We start from the raw sequence: 24941 nt of genomic DNA, 5'->3' as shown, positions 1-24941 counted from the left end.
TCCCATCCCTGCTTGAAAAAGCTTGCTGTACCCCAATACCGTATCTCTATAAACGTGTGCTTTTGTAAGGACACAACTCTTGTGTTTTAAAACTGACTGATGAACTGGGTTGCTGTAGTCCAGTTCTTAAGAGCAAGGAAAGGTGTACGAAAATATTTTAAACTATTTTTAAAAATTTATTAAGCAGAGTAATACAAGAACAAAAAGTTTGGCTTACTTTACTAACTGTGCCAGAGAAGATTTTTTAAAAACATTGCACGCTGTTCTGGGGGTGCCCCTGACCCTTGGGGGTGTGTCGGGGGGAAAGTTTCCTTGCGCTAGCCGTTCCTTGTGCTGGTGTCTGCTAGTGAACAGGGTAGTTGAATCCTGCTGTATAGATAAAGGTAAAGGGACCCCTGACCATTAGGTCCAGTCGCGGACGACTCTGGGGTTGCGGCGCTCATCTCGCTTTATTGGCCGAGGGAGCCGGCGTACAGCTTCTGGGTCATGTGGTCAGCATGTTTAAGCCACTTCTGGCAAACCAGAGCAGTGCACGGAAATGCCGTTTACCTTCCTGCCGGAGCGGTACCTATTGATCTACTTGCACTTTGACGTGCTTTTGAACTGCTAGGTTGGCAGGAGCAGGGACTGAACAATGGGAGCTCACGCCGTCACGGGGATTCGAACCACCAACCTTCTGATCAGCAAGCCCTAGGCTCTGTGGTTTAACCCACATCACTACCCACATCCCATGGCTGTATATATAGATAAATATACACACACACATTCTACAGGAATTATTAAGCGATGGCCATGGTCTCTTGAGGCGGGTGGGCGATTATTTGTTTTCTACTTTCCAAGTCATAGAACCAGAGTTGGAAGGGACCCAAAGGTCATCTAGTCATCCCTTGGTTTTATTTCATGACCGAGTAACAAAACATAGCCATTCATTTCTTTTGTTTAAAAGTACAGTTCGTCTTCCTTGTTAGACTACTGTACTCCTCTCTTCAAATACAAGACAATGGAAGGTGGCAATTAGAAGCTGGTTGGATCATGTCCTGTCTCATAAGCAACTGCCTAGCACTGCCAACATCAAACAGAGGAACCACAGAGAAAAGGAGCTCATTCCAGTGTAAAAACAGCTCTATTTGGTTTCTGTGTACCTCCTGGGGTCTGAAGGTCAACCTTCCCTTCTCTCCCTACCACCAAGAAATTGCAAAGGCTGAGTTGGCATCCAAACTAAGTGATGCCACGGCTAACCTGCCCCATGGACTTCAATGAGACTAAAGCGTGGCTAATTTAAGTTTAGTTCCAGTCCCACTGTTCTACTACAGTTCTCTTGAATTGAGTGGGAACCTCCACACCAATCCTGCACCATGCACTCCTTGTTGAGGGTTCAGTGGGTCCCTGAACTGTGAAAATGCCTCTCGTCTGCCTAGCTGGAGGAGGAGATGGGCATGGGCTGCGTGTATGTAAAAACCTCTGACTTTTGCATTCCTGCAAGGTAGCCTATTGCACCAAGGCCAGAGGGCACACCTGTGGCTCCGCCCACTCTTTCCTCTGGCTCCACCCACCACTAGCATGGGGTTCCTGACAGACTGCACAGGAGGCAGCATAATCCTTGGGCTAAAAGAAAAATATAATTCCCCCTCCTCTAGAGTATATTCTGCACTCGCACAAGGACACAGGCCAGCACAACATTCCATTTTTAAAAAGCACCGCATGCCCAAGTTTCTAGTCCTTAAGACAGCAAAGACAGACACTGCCCACACGTTTCCAGAAGGCAGAAGGGCTGAGCAAGATTTCCAAGGGCCAGAGGGCATAAGCCTCTGCGTCCTGCATCTCTCCCTGCCCTTTTCTATGACCTGCAAGAAAGAACAAGTTATACTAGAAGAGTTTGGATTTGATATCCCGCTTTATTCCTACCCTAAGGAGTCTCAAAGCGGCTAACATTCTCCTTTCCCTTCCTCCCCCACAACAAACACTCTGTGAGGTGAGTGAGGCTGAGAGACTTCAAAGAAGTGTGACTAGCCCCAGGTCACCCAGCAGCTGCATGTGGAGGAGCAGGGAATCGAACCCGGTTCACCAGATTACAAGTCCACAACTCTTAACCATGTCAACCATAAGGTACCCAATGCCCCAGAACTCTGCTTTCCTCAGCGAAGGATCCCAACTGCCTCGGTGCAGAAACTTTTGTTTTTCCAGCACACAGAGTTGCTCGAGAGTCCCTCCGTGCAAACCTCTTTCAGAAGAAAGCCAGATGACGGCCTCCATAACTTACAGAAGCAGTTCCTTGCGGCCTTCAGGAAGACTCGACTTCCTGCTCAGCCGGAGCGCCGACGTTCGCGCCCGGGTTTTTGGCGCCGCTTTTGAAGTGGACCCTCCGGTGGCTGACCAGGTGCGAGCTCTGGTTGAACCTCTTCCCGCACTCTGGGCACTCGTAGGGCTTCTCGCCCGTGTGGATCCTCTGGTGCTTGTTCAAGTCCGAGTTGCGGATGAAGCTCCTGCCGCACTCGAGGCACTTGAAGGGCCTGTCCCCCGTGTGCATGCGCTGGTGCGCCAGCAGAGCTGAGCTGTAGCTGAAGGTCTTGCCGCACAGCAGGCACTTGTAGCGCCGGTCTTCCTGGTGGGACTTGCGGTGGACCAGCAGCTGGTGGGTCATGCGGAAGCTGGCGGGGCAGTCGGGGCAAGCGTGCAGCTTCTCCGTGTGCGTCTTCTGGTGGGAGATGAGGTGCGACTTGTGGCCGAAGCGCCGGTCGCACTCGGCGCAGATGTAGGGCTTCTCGCCCGTGTGCGTCCTCTGGTGGGCCGAGAGGTTGGAGCTGGTGCTGAAGCACTTGCCGCAGTCCTGGCACGCGTAGGGCTTCTCGCCCGTGTGCGTCCTCTCGTGGGCGCGCAGCTGCGAGCTCTGCCGGAAGCCCCTGCCGCAGATGGCGCACTTGTAGGGCTTCTCCCCCGTGTGGATGCGCCAGTGCTTGATGAGCACCGAGCCTTCGCTGAAGCACCTGCCGCAGTCCGAGCAGACGTAGGACTTCTCCCCGGTGTGCGTCCGGCGATGCACGATGAGCGCCGAGCTGGTGTTGAAGCTCTTCCCGCAGTCGGTGCATTTGTACGGCTTCTCCCCCGTGTGGAGCCTCCGGTGGGTCAGCAGGCTGGAGCTGTGGCGGAAGCTTTTCTCGCACACGTCGCATTTGAACGGCCGGTCGTTCGCACGCATCCTCGGGGGGCCGTTCTCGTAGTCGAAACAAAGGTCTCCCGCAAACGTGTCCCGGCAGGTTTCCAGGCCCCTCTTACGGGCTTCAGGCTGCTCGGGATCGGGAAAATCCTCGCTCCCTTCCGATAACGTCTCGTGCAATTGTTCAGCATCCGCTCGCCCGGGAGGTTCCTCCTCATTTTCTCTCTTGATCCAATCTTCGCCGGCTGGAAGAAAGATTGCCATCAGTCATTCCCTCTCCACAATGCGGCCACAAGCTACGGGGAGTGTAGCTGAAGAGCAGGAAAGGGTGTTACATACCAGAAAAGATAATGAACTTTCAAGGAGGACTTGAGAGGTCGAGATTGTGCTGAGGTGCCCAACTCTATGGCCACTAGGAAATACAGTGGTACCTCAGGTTACATACGCTTCAGGTTACAGACTCCGCTAACCCAGAAATAGTGCTTCAGGTTAAGAACTTTGCTTCAGGATGAAAACAGAAATCATGTTCCGGCGGTGCGGCGGCAGCAGGAGGCCTCATTAGCTAAAGTGGTGCTTCAGGTTAAGAACCGTTTCAGGTTAAGAACGGACCTCCGGAACAAATTAAGTACTTAACCCGAGGTACCACTGTAGTCAGATTTGACCTGTATAAAAAACCCTCTCTTGCACAGAAACTTTTTTTTACTCCTTGCACCTCGGTTTCTAGATACACTATTAAGTGTCCCATCTTGCCTTCCCCCCACCACAGCAAATCATCATCCACCACAAGTGGAGTGGGAAACCTCCGGTTTGCAGGCCAAATTTGGCCAGCCAGATAAAAAAGTCTGCCCAATCCCTGGAAAGCCCAGGCTTGAACTGCCCGCCTACCAGCTGATGGGCAGCCAATGCAAGCCTGCTCGATCCGGCTGTGCGCATCAGCTCCTCGCAGGGAACTCATGCGCACATCCCATCCCTACAGAAGCCAGACATGAACTTCCCACCTACCAGCTGATGGGCAGGGAGTTCAAGCTTTCAAAGCACCTCACAGAGCTCTCTGCACACTTTTTGCGGTGATTTGAAGTCACTGTCTCACTGCAACCCCTGAACTGAGTTAAGGGAGTCAATGGTAGGGAAACAAGAAGAGGGCCAGTTGAGAAAAGCGGGGAAAGGGATGGGGCAGGAGGATACTGAGTGGAAGCAGAGGGCTCTGCCTGGGTTAATTATACTTTGACCTAGCTACACTTTCCAGATGTACAGTCAGCATCACTAGTGTGATGCATATTGTGATTTGCTTTTCATTTTTAAGATTTGCTTTTCATTTTTATTTTTTTCAAGTGCTTTGAAAGTGGACTCTCCACTTCCTAATGAGAAGCCCGAGAAGTGCCCCGTGCTGATGCTCTAGTGTTTGCCAAAGTGTGAATTCCCAATGAAGTGTCGTCTGCCTGTCTCCAGCAAGCATCCTCAGATAACCAGCTGCAAGCGCAGCCCATCTTGACTACAAGGTCGTTTTCCTGACTGTCCCCTTAACTACTTAAATGAAAAGCTGGTGCAACTGAATGCGTGTGAAATCTCGCCACTTAAGGCCCCAAAACAGACTCTCCCCAATGTGCCCTTTTGGATGAAAAAGGGAATATTAAACACAGTTTACTTACAACCCCCATTTTGGACACTTCTTACTTGCCGACACATTTAGTTCAGACGCTCACTGTGCCACTTTTTGTTCTGCCTGATGAGGAGCTTTGCATTACTCAGAAAGCTTGCCCGCTTTTGATTAGTCCAATAGCCTCCTTACCTATTTTCTGATTTTAGGCGACAATCCTATACCCACCTGGGAACAAGCGCCAACGAACTAAGTTGGACTCACTTCTGAGCAGACACGTCTAAGGCTGTGCTGTCAGAGGCACATCCTCCAAACTGCCTTGTCCCTTGAAAATCACTACTGGGATCAGCGTACTTTTTCTAATGTGATGAATAACAAGGCTGGGTATATGTTATCCTAACACATCTATAGGTGAAGCAAGGATTCTAACCCAGGTACACATCACCAATGGCACAGCCACGGAAGGATCCTTAGTCCAAACTAATTGCAAGCTTGGGTCTTGAGATTAGGCAAAGATAAACTCAAAATTAAAGTGAAAACATCTCAACAGCGTGGTGACAGGAGGCGTTCCGGGGGCATCAAAAGGCCAGCAAAGGCTGGGCAAGGAAAGTTGTCAAATGACGTGCATTTTAAGTCTCCCGGTAGAGGTTTTAAGATGCGGGGTTCTGTGTTTGCCCTTGATGTGAAACCTGCAACCCTTGGCCGGCCCTGCTGCCTCAAGAGTCGCCTGCAAAAATACTCCAGCAATAACCGGATTACCATCAGTTTTCTTTTTGGCCGGGGGGGGGCACCCACAAACTTGCCTCAGGCACTTACCGGGGTCCATTCCTATATGTATGTATGTATATATGCGTCTGCCTGGGTTTTATCCTGGGGAGAAGCAGGGGTGCAGCGCAGCGGAGCGAACACCCAACCCGGAGCCAGACTGTGACCGCATTCCTGTGGCCTTTTGTACGGCCCCCGCTAAGCACCATGGGATATGTAGTCCTAGTGGGCAAAGAGGGGGGGGGACGCCTCGCTCTCGAGGCATTCTGGGAATTGAAGTTCGGCTCGGACTGGACTCTTGCCCCGGCTCGTCGCTTTGCAGACTCGTTGGAAAGTGGTGCTTAATTGAAACGGGTGGGGGAAATGTGGGAAGAAGATCCAACTCTTTTGTAGGGAGCAGACCTGCACCTGAACTCACTTTCCCGTGGGCCCTGAGTGTGAGTGCTGCTGGGTGTTCGAGATGCACTCTGCACATGCTTAAAGGGCACTCTTCTCTATGGTTCGCGTGCTCCAAGCCTGCGTGGTTACGCATATGCTCCGATCCTGGGATCGGGCAAATAATGCAAAAACCTGGTGGAAACCGACTGAAACAAGAGCTGGAAAAACTGAGATGGCATGCAAAACAAAAATGCAAAAATGGGGGACAGGGAGAGCGCCCCTCTTTATCACTCCTCTTCACTTAGCAAAAGACACACACACACAAAAAAACCAAACCCGTGCATATGATTTGCAGATGGGAAAACATAGGCACGTGAGCATTCTTGTATGAGCTCCATAGTGAAAAATAATAATAGCAATTTAGGAGCGGAAAGCTGGGTGTTTTGCGTTTCCTTCCAGTTGTAAACTCCACTTGCATGTATAGATTTAAGAAACGCGTTTTCGGGGGAGTGGTGTTTTTGCAGCTGTCACAACTGCCGAGGCCACTGGTCATTTGGGGGATTTGTTCCTAAGGAAATACAGCAAGAATGGAAGAACTTAAAAAGCAAAAGTCTGCGCCCAACGTGGGGCTCGAACCCACGACCCTGAGATTAAGAGTCTCATGCTCTACCGACTGAGCTAGCCGGGCGGCTGATGCTTTTGGCTGCAAATAGTCTAGTTAATATGCAATTATTGCTCTCTCGGAACTTTTCCAATATAGAATTAAATATGTCGCTCACTGCGAATCATATAGTCAATACTAGCTTAGCATATTACTCTAGTGTGCAGGAATTGAGCCATGCCTCAAATATGCACATGACACAGTGCCAACGCGTTGTTTGGTGGTTTAAAAATAAAAATTAAACGAGTTGCCTCTCATAGAAAATAGTAGAGCCCAATTTCTCAAATCATCCCAAATTCTTTTCCGCTGTTTTTATCATGTACTCACAATTTATTAACTATTAGCAGTGCTTTTTTTTTCTTTAAACAATATTTAGGGGTACTCTCATTTTGACTCAAGAAAATCATTATTTTACAGTTCAAATCGGGAAAAGTAAATACAGTAAATGGACAAAAATACAAAGATTCACAAAATGTTTAGGGGTATGCGTAGCCCCAGAAAAAAGCACTGTTAGATTTCGCACTGCCGCTACAAACGTCGCCTTATTCTGAAGATTTGCACGTTTAAGGCTGTGACTTACGTATATTCCCATTGTGTGCATCCAGATGAATATTTTTGCGGGGAAAGCTATTTATAAAGAGCGCAGTGTTAACAACTGCAAAAAAAAAAAAGACAAAGAAGAGATCTTTTGGAAAGTCTGCGGGTGTGAGAAAAAAAACCAATTGCTGTTTCTGCCCGGTTTCGAACCGGGGACCTTTCGCGTGTGAGGCGAACGTGATAACCACTACACTACAGAAACCAGCTGGCTACCAACTTTTCATATACACTACAATACTCTGAAAATAAAAAGAAAGGCTGAACAAAAACGGTTTTGAAATTTTTGCTGCTGCATATTTTTCCATGGGAACAAAGCTGATCAGTAGAAGGGCTTCATAATGTTCTGAACAAAAACATATGTGAAAAGCATCAGTGCCTAAAATCTTATGTTGCATTGCAATTTTACACATGGGGAGGTCATTTTGTCATTAGCAGTGGTAATTCACACACAGAAAAAGTGTTGATAACACAGACATCCAGGCATTTGTAAGTCAATTAACACATGTAGCGAAATAAAAAAACATGGTGAATTTGCATACTGGGATAATATTTAATCAGATGAAATGGTCTGTAGCTCATGTTTAAGATAATACAAGACTCTTTGTTATTATGTCCCTAAGAACACAATTATTTTAGGGATGGAGAATGGAAACCTCAGCACAAAATCAGAAGCCGTCCAAGAGAATCAATTACCTGAATTCACTGGACATCACTGATTTGAAAAAGCCATTGTGGGATTGCATGGTGAATTATATCCATTGGTGGCAGGGTTTAATGGGGTGGGCAGGTAGAGGAAGGAAGGAGAAAGCTGATGCTGGAAGTGATACTATTTTTCTGGTGGAGTCTTAGTCGATGACAGTATAGTTTATAGTGCAGTGTAGTTCTGTCATATTCTGTCCCTATTGCAGGCTGGACTGATGCAGAGCAGCTTAAACATTACAAGTCAGGGGTTGGCTTAAATCTGCAGCCACAACTCCCCCAACACAAAGCACTCATCTGGTTGCATGCAACAAAGGCCTACTCTACTCAAGCTGTCCATTTAAAAAGCCTCTCCCATGCTGCATCCTGCATTCTGACAGCCTTGTTTTAGTAAATTTGAAAACTCAGCAAAAATTAACTATTTCACATGAAACAAGAGCCTGCTCTTTCTGGCATGCGACTCCTTTCCTTGCTGGTAAAATCTTTGGCATTTTGCATCTGCTGCCGCGTGATCACCGCTCAGCTACCCTGAAATACTCGATTTTCTTTCCTTCCTTCCTTGCAACTGTCGCGGCCATAATCGCAAGCCTGGTGCACTTTTCATCCCTACTCAGGAAATTCCTTCTGGAAATATGCATTCAAGTCCATCCCAGGAGCCCAGCTGGTGCCCAGCCCCAATGTACGGGTCCTTCTGGGCCCAAGCAGCCCAAGCCTTTCCTGGGACCAGAAACCCACCCGGCGGCTCTTTCACCCACTTCCCCTCCAAGGCCGGCTGCAGCCCCGCCTCGCCGCCCATCTCACAGAGGCGGCACCCTCGGCGACCATAGAGACGCAAACAACGTAGAGCGGCCCCCGGTTTCCGGCGCATTTCCTCGAAGGAATAGGGCCTTCCTGTTTAGCGGCCGCGGGGGCTTCGCGGCTCTCTGACCCTGGAGCTCCTTAAGTAAAACAAGTGCTGCGAGCCAGCCGGGCCCCCGCTTGAGCCCAGAGGATTCGGCTGAGGGTAGAAAGGCCCCACTCCCTCCCCCGCCTCCGCCTCCCCGCCCCCTCCCACGCCGCATCATAGAAACCCCCTGTGGGTTGCTAGAGCGGCGCCGTAGCCCCCGCCCTTCTCTTCCGGCGCCGAGGCGCACTTAACCGCCATAGAGACGCGGGCGGCGGCGGCGGCGGCGGAGCCTCGGCGTGGCCAGTTGGGCGGCGGGAGTGGAGCGCGTGCCGAGGCGGCTTCTTGTTTCAGGGCTGGGCGGGGGGAGCCCGGAAGGGCCTCGGGCGGTTGTACCTGCGACCAGGTGAGCCGCGGGGGGGGGAGGGGGGTTCCCCTCGGGCGGCGCCCCCATAACTGAGGCGCCGTGAGGAGAAGGGCTCAGCAGTGCCGAGGGGAGCGGCCTTGTGAGCGGGAGGAAGGCGCCTCCCTTCCAGGGGGGCGGCGAGGGAAGTGTGTGGGGCGACTGGGAAGAGCTCGGGGTCCCCATGGCGGCGGCGGCGGGGCCCGCAAGTAGCGGCTCCCGGGCCGCCCCCAACCCGGTGGCGACCCTCCACGAGGAGGCGGTGTGCGCCATCTGCCTGGACTACTTCATCGACCCGGTGTCCATCGGCTGCGGCCACAACTTCTGCCGCGTGTGCATCACTCAGCTGTGGGGCTCGGGCTCGGAGGAAGGGGACGACGCGGGCGCCTCCGGCTCGGACGGAGGGTACGGGCCCGGCTCCGACGCGGGCGCGGATGACGGAGGGGTCGACGACCTGGGGCCGGAGGAGGACGCCGACCCCGACGAAGACGACCTGGAGGACAACGAGTACTTGGATGATGGCGGGGACATGGAAGAGGAGGAGGAGGCCGTGTCTCGGGAGGAGGAGTTCGACGACGAAGAGGACGACGTGTGGGATGATGAAGACGAGAGAGCCTACTGGGCCCAGCGCCCCGGGTCCGACGACATGTGGGACGATGACATGGGGAACGACTTGCTGTTCGACAGCTACGACGACGACGAGGTGATGGACGAGGAAGAGGAGCCGGAGGATGAGTATACCGTGCCCCCCACCCCGCCGACCCCCCAGATGCGCCCGGCTTTCAGCTGCCCCCAGTGCCGCAAGGTTTTCCCTCGCCGCAGCTTCCGCCCCAACCTCCAGCTGGCCAATATGGTGCAGATCATCCGCCAGATGCACCCGCAGCCGTTCAACTCCGTGGCGGTGTCCACGGAGGCCGTGGAACTGGCAGCGGCAGGGGATTCATCCGGATCGCCGTCCGTGTTAGCGGCGGGACGAGCTCTGAGTGCTGAGCGAACCCTGTGCGAGAAGCACCAGGAGCCCCTCAAGCTTTTCTGTGAGGCAGATGAAGAGCCCATCTGTGTTGTGTGCAGAGAATCGCGGGCCCATAAGCACCACAGCGTCATGCCGCTGGAAGAGGTTGTGCAAGAATACAAGGTATGCAGGAGGCTGGGGTCAATGTGAATCTTAGGACTGAACAAAAGATTACAGTCTGAACCTCTAGTATGTGCTCTCTTGCATAGGGGAACATCTGTTGTGTGTATCTTGCTACTGGCAAAGAGGCAAGGGGCATAGCCCTGTGCTAGAACTTATGCAAAACATTCCAGCTTCAAATCCTAACATTTCTAGTGAAAGCCTTTTATGTAGCAAAGCTAGGATAGTCCGCTGACTGAGTTGCATCTTGTCAGAGTTGACAATATTGGACTAGATGGACTTAGGGTGTGTCCGTTTAAGGCAGCCTTCTATTCATAAAATCTTTTATTTTTGGATTAGGACTTTAGGAGTTTTCTTCTGTAACAATTGCAGTCAGTTGATCTGTATGATAATTGCTGATATGCAGTAAGAAACAATAGCAAGGGATAAAAGCTCTATTGTTTAACTTCTATTACTCTTCAAAGCATTTCATTTGTATTTTGTGCCTAACATCCAGTTATATAACTAGAAAACCTGTATGAAGAATGCATGAATTTTATGTTTCACTTTATGCACACCAGTGGCACAAACTTTGGTATGCCACTTGTGACTGGCGTGCAGATGTGTGTTGAACTTTCTTTTTTAATGCGGCATGCAGCTTCTTTTGTAGTTTTATTACTACTTCTAGAATCTAAATTTTGCACTTTGATTTTCCTCTGTGAACATTGATGTGGAGTACAGAAAGCTCAATCTCCTTCAAGATGATGTATTTTTATGCATTTCTTCATGCAACTAGGTCAGTAAGACCCTGGGACGCAGAACAGAGGAATGAGAGATACATTAAGCAAATATTTTCTATTGGACACTATCTGATTTCAAATCCTTTATTTAAAAAACAGGCAATAAACTTTTCTAGTTTAACCCCCCCCCCCGAATCCTTAAGCTATAGGGACTAGAAACTTGTGCTCCCTTTTCTAAACAATAGCTGAGATTTTCAGGATTTGTGGAAGCGGTTGTGTGGAGGCTACAACTGTTTATACCAGTTGCATCCAAGTGTGACAAGTAGGTGGCCAGAAAGCAATGATCTGAAAAGTGGAGGCATGATATACACTTTTTTAAAAAAGGGAAAATGTGTTTGAGTAACAAGAAGTTTATTCCCAAGCTCTTACTCCAGGCCTAGGCAAACTCCGGCCCTCCAGACATTTGGAACTACAATTCCCATCATTCCCAGCTAACAGGACCAGTGGTCAAGGATTATGGGAATTGTAGTCCCAAACATCTGGAAGGCTGTAGTTTGCCTATGCCTGTCCTACTCCTTATGTATAAATAGGAAGCTTTGTAAAATGTAATTGCATTTCTATTCTATTTGCAAATTCTATTTGCAGTGTCTTTAGAATTCAGACACTGAAGCAACTTGAATGGCTGTTTCTCCAAGGTTCTAGTATTTTATTTTTCAGGCCAAACTTCAAGGCCACTTGGATCCACTGAAGAAGAAACTGGAGACTGTTATGAAGCAGAAGTCGGTCGAACAGGAGAAAATAGCAGACCTCAGGGTAAGTGACAAGCTTATTTTATCCTCATGCAAACTACCTGAAAAGAAGAGAGAGCTTGGTTTTTTTCAGATGATGGATGCACATGTTGCAGCAGGTGGAATCTTGGAAGAGGCATTTTCTTACATGAGAAAAAGGGAAATGTCTAAGGAAATGTCTAAAATGTTACCTCCCATCCCCATTTTTTCTAAGTTACATTTTGTATTTAAAAAAAAATGTTTCCCATTGATCAATGTTTGTGGATTGGTTGCATTGTTTATATAGATAGTACTGAGACTCCGTGCCCATAATGTGAATTCTGTAGCTTGTAAAGGGTAAAGGGACTCCTGACCATTATGTCCAGTCGTGGCCGACTCTGGGGTTGCGGCGCTCTTCTCGCTTTATTGGCCGAGGGTGCTGGCGTACAGCTTCCGGTTCATGTGGCCAACATGACTAAGGCGCTTCTGGCGAACCAGAGCAGCGCACGGAAACGCCGTTGACCTTCCCGCTGGAGCGATACCTATTTATCTACTTGCACTTCATGCTTTCGAACTGCTAGGTTGGCAGGAGCAGGGACTGAGCAACGGGAGCTCACCCCATCACGGAGATTCGAACCGCTGACCTTCTGATCAGCAAGTCCTAGGCTCTGTGGTTTAATCCACAGCGCCACCCACGTCCCTCATAAAGGGGCTTACCTGCTAAGAAAAGAGGTGCATAATTCCACTGTGCTTCGCCATGAAACCTTTGCTCCAGCCACCTTCACGCTTGCTTTCCTCACCCTTACCTATCCTCCCGCAGAACAAGATGAAGCTTGATATGAAAGACTTTGAGGCGGACTTTGAGCGGCTGCACCAGTTCCTCATTGGGGAGCAGGCATTGATGCTGCACCAGCTGGAGGACCGCTACGAGGTGCTTCTTGCCAGCCAGAGTAACAACGTCTCCCACCTCGAGGAGCAAGCTGCTGCCCTCAGCCGCCTCATTGCAGAAGCGGAGGACAAGAGCAAGCAGGATGGCTTGCAGATGATCAAGGTGAATGAATCCCTTTTCTAGTTGCCTGGCTTCAGGGTGACCAGTGGCCAAGAATCTGTCCGGCTGTGGTGCCACAGTGATTTACAAGTGGTACAGTGGTACAAATCCTGGACACAAAGAGTTTAGTGTAGGATTGTGTGAGTTTGCTATATGGAATCTGAGTAGCTCTAATTCAGGGGTCAACAAACTTTTTCAGCAGGGGGCCAGTCCGCTGTCCCTCAGACCTTGTCAGGGGCCGGACTATATCTTGAGGGGGGGGAAATGAATGAATTCCTATGCCCCACAAATAAACCAGAGAGTCATTTTAAATAAAACCACACATTCTACTCATGTAAAAACACACTGATTCCCCCACCGTCTGCGGGCCGGATTTAGAAGGCGATGGGGCCTGATCCAGCCCCGGGCCTTTGTTTGCCTACCCATGCTCTAATTCCATGAGACAGACTTGTCTTCAACGATTCCAATGCAGGGGTGGGGAATCTGTTGCCTTTCATATGTTGCTTGAGTACAACTCCCATCATTTCTGAACTGTTGGCCATGCTGGCAGACTGATAGAGTCCAGTGATGTCTGGAAGATAACACTAAAGTCTAGAATGTAAGACCAGCACTACCACCAATAAGACCACCCTGTGCAGGAAACAATAATGTTGAAGATTTGGAGATTCTATGGGTGTTGACTTCGTATATTCCCTGGGCAAATAATCATTATATTCAGTCCTCCTAAGGGTTACGTCTGAACATTCAGCCCTTCGTTGTACTAGGAAATCACTGCTGCCTGCTCCCTCTCAGTAGGACTGGAAGAGATCAAATCTTCATCTTAAGTGGCTACAGGCTCTTAAATTTTGTTTCCCCCACATTTGCCTGTCTTCTTGACTTTCTTTTCTCTTCTTTTTTTCTAGGACTTCAAAGGCACTTTAGTCAGGTTGGTTGATCTTGGTTTCTGCTTCCAATTTCTCCTTGACGGTTACCCTGTGTGTATCTGAAAGGCCTTGAGATACTTGGTAGTTTTCCATATGCTCATTTGATCAAATTCCATGATCTGCTGCTTCCACAGTCCATAAATCTCTGGCACTGGTGTCTCAAGGCCATCTTAAGGTAGCCTCTGCTTTCTCAGCCAAGGTTCTCCAATTTTTGCCATCAACTGCCCACCCCCAGGGAAAAATACGTTTGAGGGAATAATCTAAAGGCACATCATGCACCAACCTTGCTGAAGCAAAGCAGGTTTGGTGCTGGTTCGCCTTTGGAATTGCTGCAGTATTTCGGTGCATTGTGGCATAGTTGCTACTGCATCATAAAATCCAGATCCGCATAAAACGTTTTTCACAGAGTCTAATTGCAGCAGTGTTCGAAACTCCCATTGTCCTAATCGCATTTTGCGATGGGGAATTTCATTAGTTTGAGCAGTTTCTGAGCTGCAGGTGCAGTACTGCACCTAAGATTCCAGATTAAAACTGCAGAGTGGAAGGAAAGGAGGACCTTATTCTGCCTCCCCACTTCCAGGTACTCTCTGAAGACTGGAGAAGAGACCCTCTTAAGAATATTGGGGGGGGGCAGGGGAAGGACTAGATCATGTGAAAAATGAGCATCATATTTTAGCTGCAGTTCATTCATTTTCAGCTTTGTATTGTTATAAAAAAGGGCGCCTAGACATTCAGTTGCTGCACCCATAACCGAGGTCTAATGTACCATTTAGCTCCTAGCTTTCATACCTCAGTTTCTAACACTGAATTGAAGTCTATAATTGTGTTTGACTCTCCCAAATCAAGGGAAGGCAGAGTAACTTGAAAGCCTAAATGTTTACAGAGTGGGTATTCAGAAGCTTTGTTAAAACACATAGTAACGTCTTACCCAGCAATTTCTCCTTTGAGTCAACAGACAGGTGTTTGTGTAAGCTATCAAAAATGACATTTCCCGGCACCACTAAAAATTTGTTTTATTTATTCGTTTCGTAAAATTTCTTTACTGCTTGTGTTTTTTATTTTTAAAAAACCCTCAAAGGAGTTTACAAAAAGAATAAAACAGTAAGATTATCATTAAAAAAAATTTGTTTACACAGCTATTTAAAATATGTGCTAAACTAAAAACATGAGAAAAATCCATTTGTGGTAGGCTTGTCTGAACAAAAATGTTTCTAGAAGGAGCTGAAAAGAATACACGGGGAGGCCACCTGCCTGCTATCAAACTGCTGGAAATAAGGCCCTATGAACTGGTGTATGTTTTCAAAGTCACTCAGTACTTTACAGGTGGATGAAAAGAAATCATTACATTTCTATAAAAAAAAATCAGTTTTTTTTTTAAATCAATTTTTTATTTAAATTGGATTTTTGAAATAAACTGCTTTTGGAGGAAAAAAATCTTTCTAAAGATAGTTTTCTATTTAAGTTACATTATAGTCCAAAGGCCATCAGGAAATAAGGATTTAAGTTTTTCATGTGTGCTGAAACTCAGTCTAAGTTTTTTTTAAAAATAAAATAAAAATGTTTAACCACATTAGTCAACAAACATGGATACATATGCTATAATGTTATTGCTTTAGTTAAACAACAACAACAATTTATTGTTTATACCCCGCCCATCTGGCTGGGTTAAATTAGTTAAATAAGTTTAGTTAAATAAATGATTATTTTTCTCCTTCCAATAAAGTACAGCAGAAAAGTCTGAATATAAACAGTTAACTTATTAAGCCTCATAATACTTTCATAATTATCTATGTATTTCTAATAGTATAACCAAATCAGTAATTTTTGATATAACTGTAAAAACTACTCTGAAAATGTATTATTCCAAAAATGAAACCTTCATCTCGTTGTAAATATTAAGATTATACCAGCAGGAATGCCTTTCTGTAAAAAAAAGGATTTAGATCAAGTCTTACTGACTAGTGATTTAAATCGTGATTTAAATCAAATCCACCCTGGTACTTTGCCTAACAGTCTGGCTCCGCTAGACCTGAGGTTCCCCTCCCCTGACCTCCAAGACAGTGTGCCCCTGAATACCAGTTGCAAGGAGCTGCATTCAGGTTCTGCTTGTGGACCTTCCCGGGACATCTGATGGTCCACTGTGATGTCCAGTGTCAGGGAAGAGTTAGAAGTTTCCAGTTTCTCAAAGGGAGAAAGCATTCCCCAAGGGGGGAAGGAGAGCAGTGAATCTAATAGAAGACAACAACAGGGAGGGACCGGCTGTTCACAGGAAAGGGAAGGGTTCAGTTCTAGCTCAGATTCGGAGGAGGGGAGATACAAGCCAGCTCTAGCCAGGAGGTTAGAAAAAAGAGCGGGAAAGCAAAAGGAAGGGCGCGTGCGACATTTTGAGAGTGGCTGGTCACGGAGAAGCAGAGCTCAGAAGGTATCTGAAATAAGTGACTCTGAGGAATAATATTTAAGAACCGTTTATAAGATTGTTTTGTTAATACGCAATAAAAGTTATAAAAGAACAAGAAGCGTTTGTGTGGGGATCTGAAGAGGACAATGACCAGTCCTGACATCCAGATGCTGGACTAGATGGGCCTTTGGTCTGATCCAGAAGGGCTCTTCTTTTGTTCCCATTTTTTTACTGCAAAACTGTTAACAAGTTCACGAATCTATGGATCAATATTTGAGCTCGTTACGGAGAGCACAGCGTACGAGAAGTAAGCTTGGAATCTTGGCAGAATTCATTGAACCTTGTTCTTGAAGGTGAGGACCAAAAAGTGTGAAAAGCCACCTTGTCGTCTCACCTCTTTGTTAGCTTAATCTCCTCGCTTCTGTTCCCTCTCAGTGTGCAGTGTTCTTGTGTTAAAAGCAAAGGATTGAAGTGGACTGTTAGGTGCTACTGCAGCAATATGGAGGAGGCTGGACGAGCTGAGCTAGGAATAGCCCCATGTCCCATTGTGGTGTGGGCGGTCGTGTTCCTTTCTCCTGACCCAATGCTTTCTCCCCTGGTTGCCAAGCCCACCCTTAACGTATTTGTGCTCTAAATTATCAACTTGCCAGGTGTGAGAACATTACGTTCCAGGATCCAGAGATGGTGCCAGTGGATGCAGGAAAGAAATTTCGAAACTACTTCCTTATAGACGTCTTAATGAAGAAGATGGGGAAGATCTTCTGCCAAGTCCCTCAAGGTAAAAGGCTCCTGGCTCCTCCTTGCTGCTGTGTCTCCTGCTCCTGTAGTCAATTGAAGCAACTGCTTAAGGGATGTGGATGGACTTTCCTTTGCCTCATGTAGGGCTGCTGTCTATCCCATGCTATATGGAGGTTAGGAATTGCTTTTGTGCAGTTGCCTTAACCAATTGCAGGAAGCATCTCATTCTGGAGAGATACCCTTGCCTAGAGGGGCTTATAGACTGTTGAGCGGGGAGAAAACAGGGAGGCTGGGAATGATCAGCGGCCTGTGTGAGTAGGGGAATAACTGTTTGTGGTGTAAGTGGGAGGCTCAGAACAAGGAGGTTCTGGGAAAGATGTACTGAAGTACATACTTTAGATCTTTTTAATTGGCATGTTGTCTGGTGAATTCCACTTTGACCGTTTTGGTGTTTGCGCTGAAATTCTGGTTCTACTGTGCTGTTTGGCCGTAGTGGTAAACATTCATTCATTCTGGTTGGGATAGCTGGGATAGCAGGCTTGTTGGGTTTTGAATGTCTTACTGAGATTTTTCAATTTCGTTCTGTATGGGACAATGACAGTAAAGAGCATCGTATCATATCGTATTCAGATGCACTGAAGAGAGGGGAAAGTTCTGGTGAAAAGGGGTGAAGGTGGCTGTTGCAAGGCATAAAGCTTTGTAATGGGAGTTTGGAGGTGGGAATGGAAGAGGGGGACGGGATAATAGTGTGGGAGAGAGGTAGAGCAGTGGAAGCTTCAAAGGAAAAGGCTTTTGCAGTATAGCTCAGTTGGCAGAACAGCAGACTCTTACCCTCAGGGTTGTGAGTTTGAGCCCCACGTTGGGCAAAATATTCCTTCATTGGACTAGATGCTCCCCCCCCAAATCCCCTCCAACTCTGCAGTTCTATGAAAAGACAAAAGCATTGAGATTGACTTTTGGAGCTAGTGCTGCACAGTGGTAAAGAGACTGAACTGAAAACCAGGAAGTTTCGCCATGACCATTAGCTCACTGGGTAGTCTGAGACATAGGACTATTCCATAAGCTTCTGCCCTGTATCGGCTATCATATCAGTGCTGATTCACCATCTTTATGGTTAAAGCTTTGGGAACACCAATATAGATAGGAGCTTCTTTCCACTCACCATCAGAATTTCATACACTGACATATCAGAGTTGCCCTGAGTGGGAAGCTGACCACTACTAGGCTGGTGTGCTAGGGCTATGTCTTTATTGATTTCCCCTCCTTCTCATTCTGTATGAACTGGTGAAATTCTAGAGCTTGGAAAACCACTTTTTACGCTGTGGTTCTGCTCTCATAAGACATCCCTTAAAGTAAAAAGGTAAAGGTAAAGGACCCCTGGACAGTTAAGTCGAGTCAAAGGCGACTATGGGGTTGCGGTGCTCATCTCGCTTTCAGGCCAAGGTCCACTGACAGCTTTCCGGGTCATGTGGCCAGCATGACTAAACTGCTTCTGGCGCAGTGGGACTCTGTGACAGAAACCAGAGCACACGAAAACACTGTTTACCTTCCCCCTGCAGCAGTGCCTATTTATCTACTTGCACTGGTGTACTTTCAAACTGCTAGGTTGGCAGGAGCTGGGACAGAGCAATGAAAGCGCAGGGAATCAAACTGCTGACCTTCTGATCAGCAAGCCCAAGAGGCTCAGTGATTTAGACCACAGCGCCACCCGCGTCCCTAAAACATCCATTATGTTGTATGGGAATGAGCAGAGGCCAATCTGTCGTGTAAAATATGCCAAGGCCGAAGCAGCTGTCTTCACGGGCATGTTGCATGTGTGTAATTGAGCAAATGAAAGATTTTAATTTTGTATAGGGTGTAAATCTTGAGCTGCCACTTGACCACTCCTGTATTAAAGACTTCCTGCATATTTGCATAATAAACTAAAACGGTTATTACCATCCACATGGGCTAGAAACTGCTGAATTAAAACCAACTGTGGAAGTGGTCCTGTTCTGTGAGAGGTGGTGACTGCCATGCCAAAGCTCTTCTTAAGGACATGGTTCCATTCAACTCTTGAGAGTAACTTCTGCTATTAACCTGCCCTGAGCCATTTGAATAAGGCAGGCTGTGAATCGGAGGAATTCCATGCTTGGAACCTACTAAATGTATACGGAACCAAATGCGCAATCTCCTTTCTTTAGCGTTTTGTTTTCTTGATCCCTTTCTCTCTCTCTCTCTTTCCTGCAGCTGAATTGATTCTGGACCCCGAGACAGCCCACCCGCGCCTCACCGTTTCCTCGGACTGCCTCGGCGTCCGGCTCGGAGAGCGCTGGCGGGACCTGCCCGACAGCCCCAAGCGCTTTGACTCCGACTACTGCGTTCTGGCCTTGCAGGGTTTCACCTATGGCCGCCACTACTGGGAAGTGGAGGTGGGGGGCCGGCGGGGGTGGGCTGTGGGGGTGGCCCGCGAATCGGCCCGGCGCAAAGAGAAGTCCGCCGGGGGCGGCTCCCACCAGAAACGCGAGATCTGGTGCGTGGGGACCAACGGCAAAAAGTACCAGGCTCTGACGACCACTGAGCAGACCTCCCTTTCTCCATCTGAGAAGCTCCGCCGCTTCTGCGTCTTCCTGGACTATGAACGGGGCCAGCTGAGCTTCTACAATGCCGAGAGCATGGGCCATATCCATACCTTCAACGCCTCGTTCCGCGAGCGCATCTTCCCCTTCTTCCGCATTCTTTCTAAGGGGACCCGCATCAAAATCTGCAATTGATACGGTCGCTACTGTTTCTCTTGCACGTAGCTAAATGCAACCCCCCCCTCCCTAGCGATAAATCCTCCTGTCACAGCCGATTGACCCTGACAAGATCCCTGCTCTGTTTCAGTGTTGGACCTTGGAGGATTCCTTACCTTGCTGTCTTCTTGTGGGTTCGCTCTGAGCAGGGATTCCCACCCCCACTTCCATACATCTATTATTGCACAGATAACCTTTTTTTTGGTGCTCGGCCAGATAAATTTTTAATTCTTTCCTTTGGCTCACTTCCATCCTAGCAAGAATCTCTTTCTCTTCCCCCGTGGGGTTCTCTTTCCTCCTGTCCTCCAGCATCTCTGCGACCTGGATCTCTCTGGCGAATTGAGGCTCATTCGGCATGCAGTTCTCTGACAGTGGTGGCTGAGTAGTCGGAGGTTCGTCTTTGACATTCCAAAGACACTTGAACTGTCTTACGCCAGGCACTCAGGTCTTGTGGATTGTGTTAACTTTTGGTGCCCAGACAAAATAGCTAGTCCCAACATTTTCTTGGAGCTGTATCCAGTCCATGCTGTGAATCAATTCGTTCTCTCTCTCCCCACACACCCCGTCCCCCTGCCTTGCTGTCCCAAGGCACCAGTCACCTCCTGAAACCACCTAATAGTGGTGAGTACATCTAAATTCAACTCTACACAGAACTGTCCCGCCTGGTTTCCTGTTCGGGTATGGTTCCTTCTTCAACTTCCTCAGTGTCTTGTCTCCTGATGATCTCCTGTTTTGCATCTTCCAGTGTTTACACACACATCAGATTTCATTTTATTTTTAAGGAACGCATAGGAGCCAGTTTTGCCCCTCTGTTCCAGGTGTGGTTTGGATGCCCCTGTCTGTCCCTCTTTCCTTTATGTTATCCCCATCTCTTTTACCTGGAGGGAGGTATTCATCAATACTACTAGTGAGATAGAAAGATAGATATAACGGCCATTTTGGAGGTGCGGGTGGAGAAATGACAGGTCCAAGGGTTGTTGTTATTTTCTGGGGCACCATTGGAGTGCTGTGGCTCTTGGGATGAATGTAATCCCACTAGGAACTTTGGTGATCAAACTTCATCACTGCTGCCTCACACACCCCTCACCCTTGTAGGACTTAATTAACTTATTTTTAATTGCTTTTTCCTGTCACGCCCCAGGATCTGCAGTGTGGAGTCTCTTCTCTCCTGACTGCAAGACACTGGAGGCCTTAGCTGTGCCAGCTGTTATGTGTTGGTTCCCCGGCCCCCTCAATTCTTTTTGGCATTACAGAGCTCCTTTTGAACTATTTTTCGCTATATATGTAAAAAAGACTTACAATGGAGATCTAGTTTTTTGGGAAAAGTTGAGTAAATAAATACAATTCTACAAGTGAACTCTTGTGTTTATGGTCTGTTCAAATATTGAAAATGGATGGGGGGAAATGGCATGGTGTAGTGTGTTCTTTTTCTCTTAGGGCTGCCATACAACCTCTGGGTCTTCCTAAGAAAAGCACGGGGTATCCTGGTTTTTACTTTTTGAAATATGGCAACACTTCTCTCTCTCTCTCTCCCCCCACACACAGAGAGAGAGGGAGGGAGGAAGTGTCTATACAGTGGTACCTCGGGTTAAGTACTTAATTCATTCCTGAGGTCTATTCTTATCCTGAAACTGTTCATAACCTGAAGCACCACTTTAGCTAATGGGGCCTCCTGCTGCCGCTGCGCCAACGGAGCACGATTTCTGTTCTCATCCTGAAGCAAACTTCTTAACCCGAGTTACTATTTCTGGGTTAGCGGAGTCTGTAACCTGAAGCGTATGTAACCTGAGGTACCCCTGTATAGGGAAGATGGGAAACTGCCTTATGGTAAGTCAGGCTGCTGCACTATATTGTCTCCCAGGGTCTCCCAGCCTTATCTGGAACTGGGACCTGCTTGTATGGAAAACATGTATTCCTTTCTAGCTGTCAGTAGATACCTGGGCCGAGTGCTTTTAGCCCTAGCCACATCATTGGCATTGTCGCCATGGATACAGGAAGGATCTGGGGAAGAGGTCCTTCTGTTTCCTTCTTCCAAGCTAGTGATCTGACAGGCACTGTGTGTGTATAGATATGGCTGCTGGATTGGGCTAGGAAATCCCCAAATGTATGCCAATAGCCGGAGTGCATTTTTACTTGTCCCCCTCTCAAAAAACAACAAAAAAAAACCTTTCTAAAGTTTTAAATCACTCTGATGCCACAGTGACTACAGAACTCTCATGTTAGCGAGGGAGATCAGAAAATATCTGAGATCCAGCGCCAAGGGCCTTCTGGCAGTTCCCTCACTGCGAGAAGCAAATCTACAGGGAACCAGGCAGAGGGCCTTCTCGGTAGTGGCGCCCGCCCTGTGGAACGCCCTCCCATCAGATGTCAAAGAGATAAACAACTACCTGACATTTAGAATACATCTGAAGGCAGCCCTGTTTAAGGAAGCTTTTAATGTGTGACTTTTTAATGTATTTTTAATCTTTGTTGGAAGCCGCCCAGAGTGGCTGGGGAAACCCTGCGAGATTGGCGGGGTACAAATAATATTTTTATTATTATTACAGTGGTACCTCAGGTTACATACGCTTCAGGTTACAGACTCCGCTAACCCAGAAATAGTACCTCTGGTTAAGAACTTTTCTTTAGGATGAGAACAGAAATCGTGCTCCGGCGGCAGCGGGAGGCCCCATTAGCTAAAGTGGTGCTTCAGGTTAAGAACAGTTTCAGGTTAAGAACGGACCTCTGGAACGAATTAAGTACTTAACCTGAGGTACCACTGTATTATATCTACAATTGCCGTATTAAAGCGTTTACATTCTGCCTGACAATAACCCTCAAAGACAGCTGACACTGCAGAAATTAATATAAGAGAGACCTGGTTCTTTTTTTTTAAGGCCCAGTAATGACCACAGAAGCTGAGCCCAAAACTCTTCTGCCTTGCTTCGGGAGACACACAAATCTGGAGTGAAGCCCCTAAGGCTGGTGTCTTGTATGCTTCCTTTTGGCAACTGCTGCAGCCAAGCTGGTGCTAAACATCTTGCTGTGCTTTCATTTGGAGCACAGCAGTGAGGCTGTGGGAAGGGTCTGGTCTTATCTAGGCAGCCCAGGACTTCCATACACACTGCCCAGGCTTGCACCCCGGGGAGGTCTCGTTGCTGCCAAAAACAACACAGGAGGCCACTTCTACAAGTCCCCCTGCACCACCTCCAACAAAACTGTTCTGGGTTTTTCCCAACCCCCAAACCAGATTTGGGGAGGGTGTGCATCGAAGAGAAGTTCCATTGCGCAAATGGAGCAACTTCATCCTATCCTTTCTTAGTTTGTGGTCAGTCTCGGCAGTGTTCAGAACCATGACAGGATGATTGATTTACATAAGGCAACGTGATACTGACCATTTTATATCAGTCTGTCATAATCCCAAAGCATGGACTTTGTTTCACTGCAGCTCTGCATTGAATTAATTGTTGCATTGAGTTTTCTGCCACAACTCTGAAGATCTCTTGGCTAGTTAGGGTCTCCACCAGCAGTTACTATCAGCGGCAATTTGGCATGTTCCACCCGTGTGTGTCCTAACTTAACACTAAATCTCATTTGCTGCTATGTTGTTGACCCTCTTTGGCAGGGGTCAGAAACTTTTTCAGCAGGGGGCCGGTCCACTGTCCCTCAGACCTTGTGGGGGGCCAGACTATATTTTTTTTGGGGGGGGGGAGAATGAATTCCTATGCCCCACAAATAAACCAAAGATGTATTTTAAATCAAAGGACACATTCTACTCATGTAAAAACACTCTGATTCCCAGACCATCTGTGGGCTGGATTTAGAAGGCTATTGGGCCGGATCCAGCCCCCAGGCCTTAGTTTGCCTATCCATGCTCTTTGGAAACACACTGGGGGTTTTTTAGCAGCAGGGGGAATAAATCACTGAGCTTCCTGCAGTCTTCCCAACCTGCTTTAACAGTTTTCCTTTATTCTGATTTCTTGCTTCTGATATATTTAAAGGAGGTTGCTTTAGGGGTTTTTTTGTTTTTAAACATACTGGGCAATAATACACTTCCTTTTTGCAAAGGAAGCTCTCCTATCCTGCATAAGCTGCACATACCAGCATCCTCTTGCGGTTCCAGTTTCCCAATCCATTGCAGAAACCTGAGCTCTTTGTTTCAAAATAACCTCAAATTTGACTCAATGGAGTCTCCCTTGGAAACCAACTTTTTCTAAGCAACACTACTTTCACAATGTCTATATGCAGTCTCTGCGAAGGTAATTGAAATCATCATTTTCTCTTTCACTTGCCTGTGACCTTTTTCTTAAGTCTCAAAACCACCACTGGTACTTTAAATCATAGGCGCCAGGGTAGGTTGAGGGTTAGCTATTATGCACCTTTCCCTAAATTGCTTCTGTCGTGGTATTTGCATCCGGTGATCTTATGATGCATTTGTCACTGGTTTTTGAATCCTGGACCCAGTATGAGCATCACACCATTCCTTTTATGGTTTTTATATCCAAGGAAAACCGTATTCATGTTCTTTAAGACCCATACAATCCAGCTTCCCTGTTCTAGTGCTGATGCTTCTGTGATTGGCTGCAAAATGTTTAATGCAGTACAGAAGCAGCTGGGTTTGAACAGGGCTTTTGTAACAAGGTATTTTAAAACAAACAAAACAAACCATGCAAGTTGTCTTGAGTTGCACGGGCTTTTAAGGAATAAGCTTGGAATCTCTTGTCCGAGACAGGCACGTTGACGTCCGAGACAGCTGTTACCCACAAGGCAAAGGTAGGTAACCTTTTTCAGTCCAAGGGCCAAATGAACATGTGGCTGATGTATACATGCACAAAAACACATGCAGCCTCCCTATACATACACACCAAGCAGACCTGCACTTGCAGGCATAACACACTCGGGCAGGAAGACAGGGCTTACCAAGTCCTCCCCAGTGGTTGGGCTGTGGGGTGGGGAACAGGGTGGATAAAAATCAATGGTTTATATATATTTTTAAATCTGATTTTTAAAATAAAATGCTTTTGGAGGAAAAATCTTTCTAAAGATAGTTTTCTATTCAAGTTACATTATAGTCCGAAGGCCATCGGATTTGTTTTAGTTTTTCATATGTGCTAAAACTGTTTAACCACATCAGTTAACAAACATGGATACATATGCTATAATGTTATTGCTTTAGTTAAATAAATTGTTAAGGAAATGATTATTTTTCTACTTCCAATAAAGTTCTGCAAATATAAACAGTCAACTTATTAAACTGCACAGTAATTTCATAATTATCTGTATTTCCAATAGTTTAACCAAATCAGTAATGTTTGATGTAACTGTA

At 47.3% G+C, this 24941-nt stretch overlaps 2 protein-coding genes across 4 annotated transcripts in view; one reads left to right on the top strand and one right to left on the bottom strand.

Annotated features, from left to right (window-relative positions):
* The window catches only part of LOC310758116 (uncharacterized protein), a 36818-nt gene extending 15825 nt beyond the window's left edge, over window positions 1-20993 (top strand). The window contains exons 8-15 of the mRNA XM_083604052.1: window positions 2229-2377; window positions 2582-3004; window positions 9205-10272; window positions 11706-11801; window positions 12576-12806; window positions 13706-13728; window positions 16775-16902; window positions 19092-20993. Of these exons, the coding sequence (XP_083460178.1) occupies window positions 2229-2377; window positions 2582-3004; window positions 9205-10272; window positions 11706-11801; window positions 12576-12806; window positions 13706-13728; window positions 16775-16902; window positions 19092-19615 (2642 nt within the window). The 3' untranslated portion in view covers window positions 19616-20993. The remainder of the gene's footprint in view (window positions 1-2228; window positions 2378-2581; window positions 3005-9204; window positions 10273-11705; window positions 11802-12575; window positions 12807-13705; window positions 13729-16774; window positions 16903-19091) is intronic.
* On the bottom strand, window positions 156-5698 carry LOC310757047 (uncharacterized protein). Of its 3 annotated transcripts, XR_014545026.1 has the most exons (3): window positions 5568-5698; window positions 550-3399; window positions 156-260 (listed from the first exon to the last, which is right to left on the bottom strand). XR_014545026.1 is itself a non-coding variant. In XM_083602155.1 (2 exons), exons 1-2 carry the CDS (start codon window positions 5575-5577, stop codon window positions 2282-2284), a joined length of 1128 nt encoding a protein of 375 aa, XP_083458281.1. In that variant the 5' UTR covers window positions 5578-5698; the 3' UTR covers window positions 156-2281. The 3 variants fall into 3 exon arrangements, 2 of the variants coding, with proteins under 2 accessions (XP_083458281.1, XP_083458282.1); XM_083602155.1 differs by having other exon boundaries at window positions 156-3399; XM_083602156.1 differs by lacking the exon at window positions 5568-5698 and adding an exon at window positions 4829-5537 and having other exon boundaries at window positions 156-3399.
* Window positions 20994-24941: the final 3948 nt, after the last annotated feature.

The sequence above is a fragment of the Podarcis filfolensis genome (assembly GCF_964270895.1).
Source record: "Podarcis filfolensis genome assembly, chromosome: 2".
In the NCBI taxonomy this organism is placed as follows: domain Eukaryota; kingdom Metazoa; phylum Chordata; class Lepidosauria; order Squamata; family Lacertidae; genus Podarcis; species Podarcis filfolensis.
This window is presented reverse-complemented; position numbering and strand designations above follow the sequence as displayed.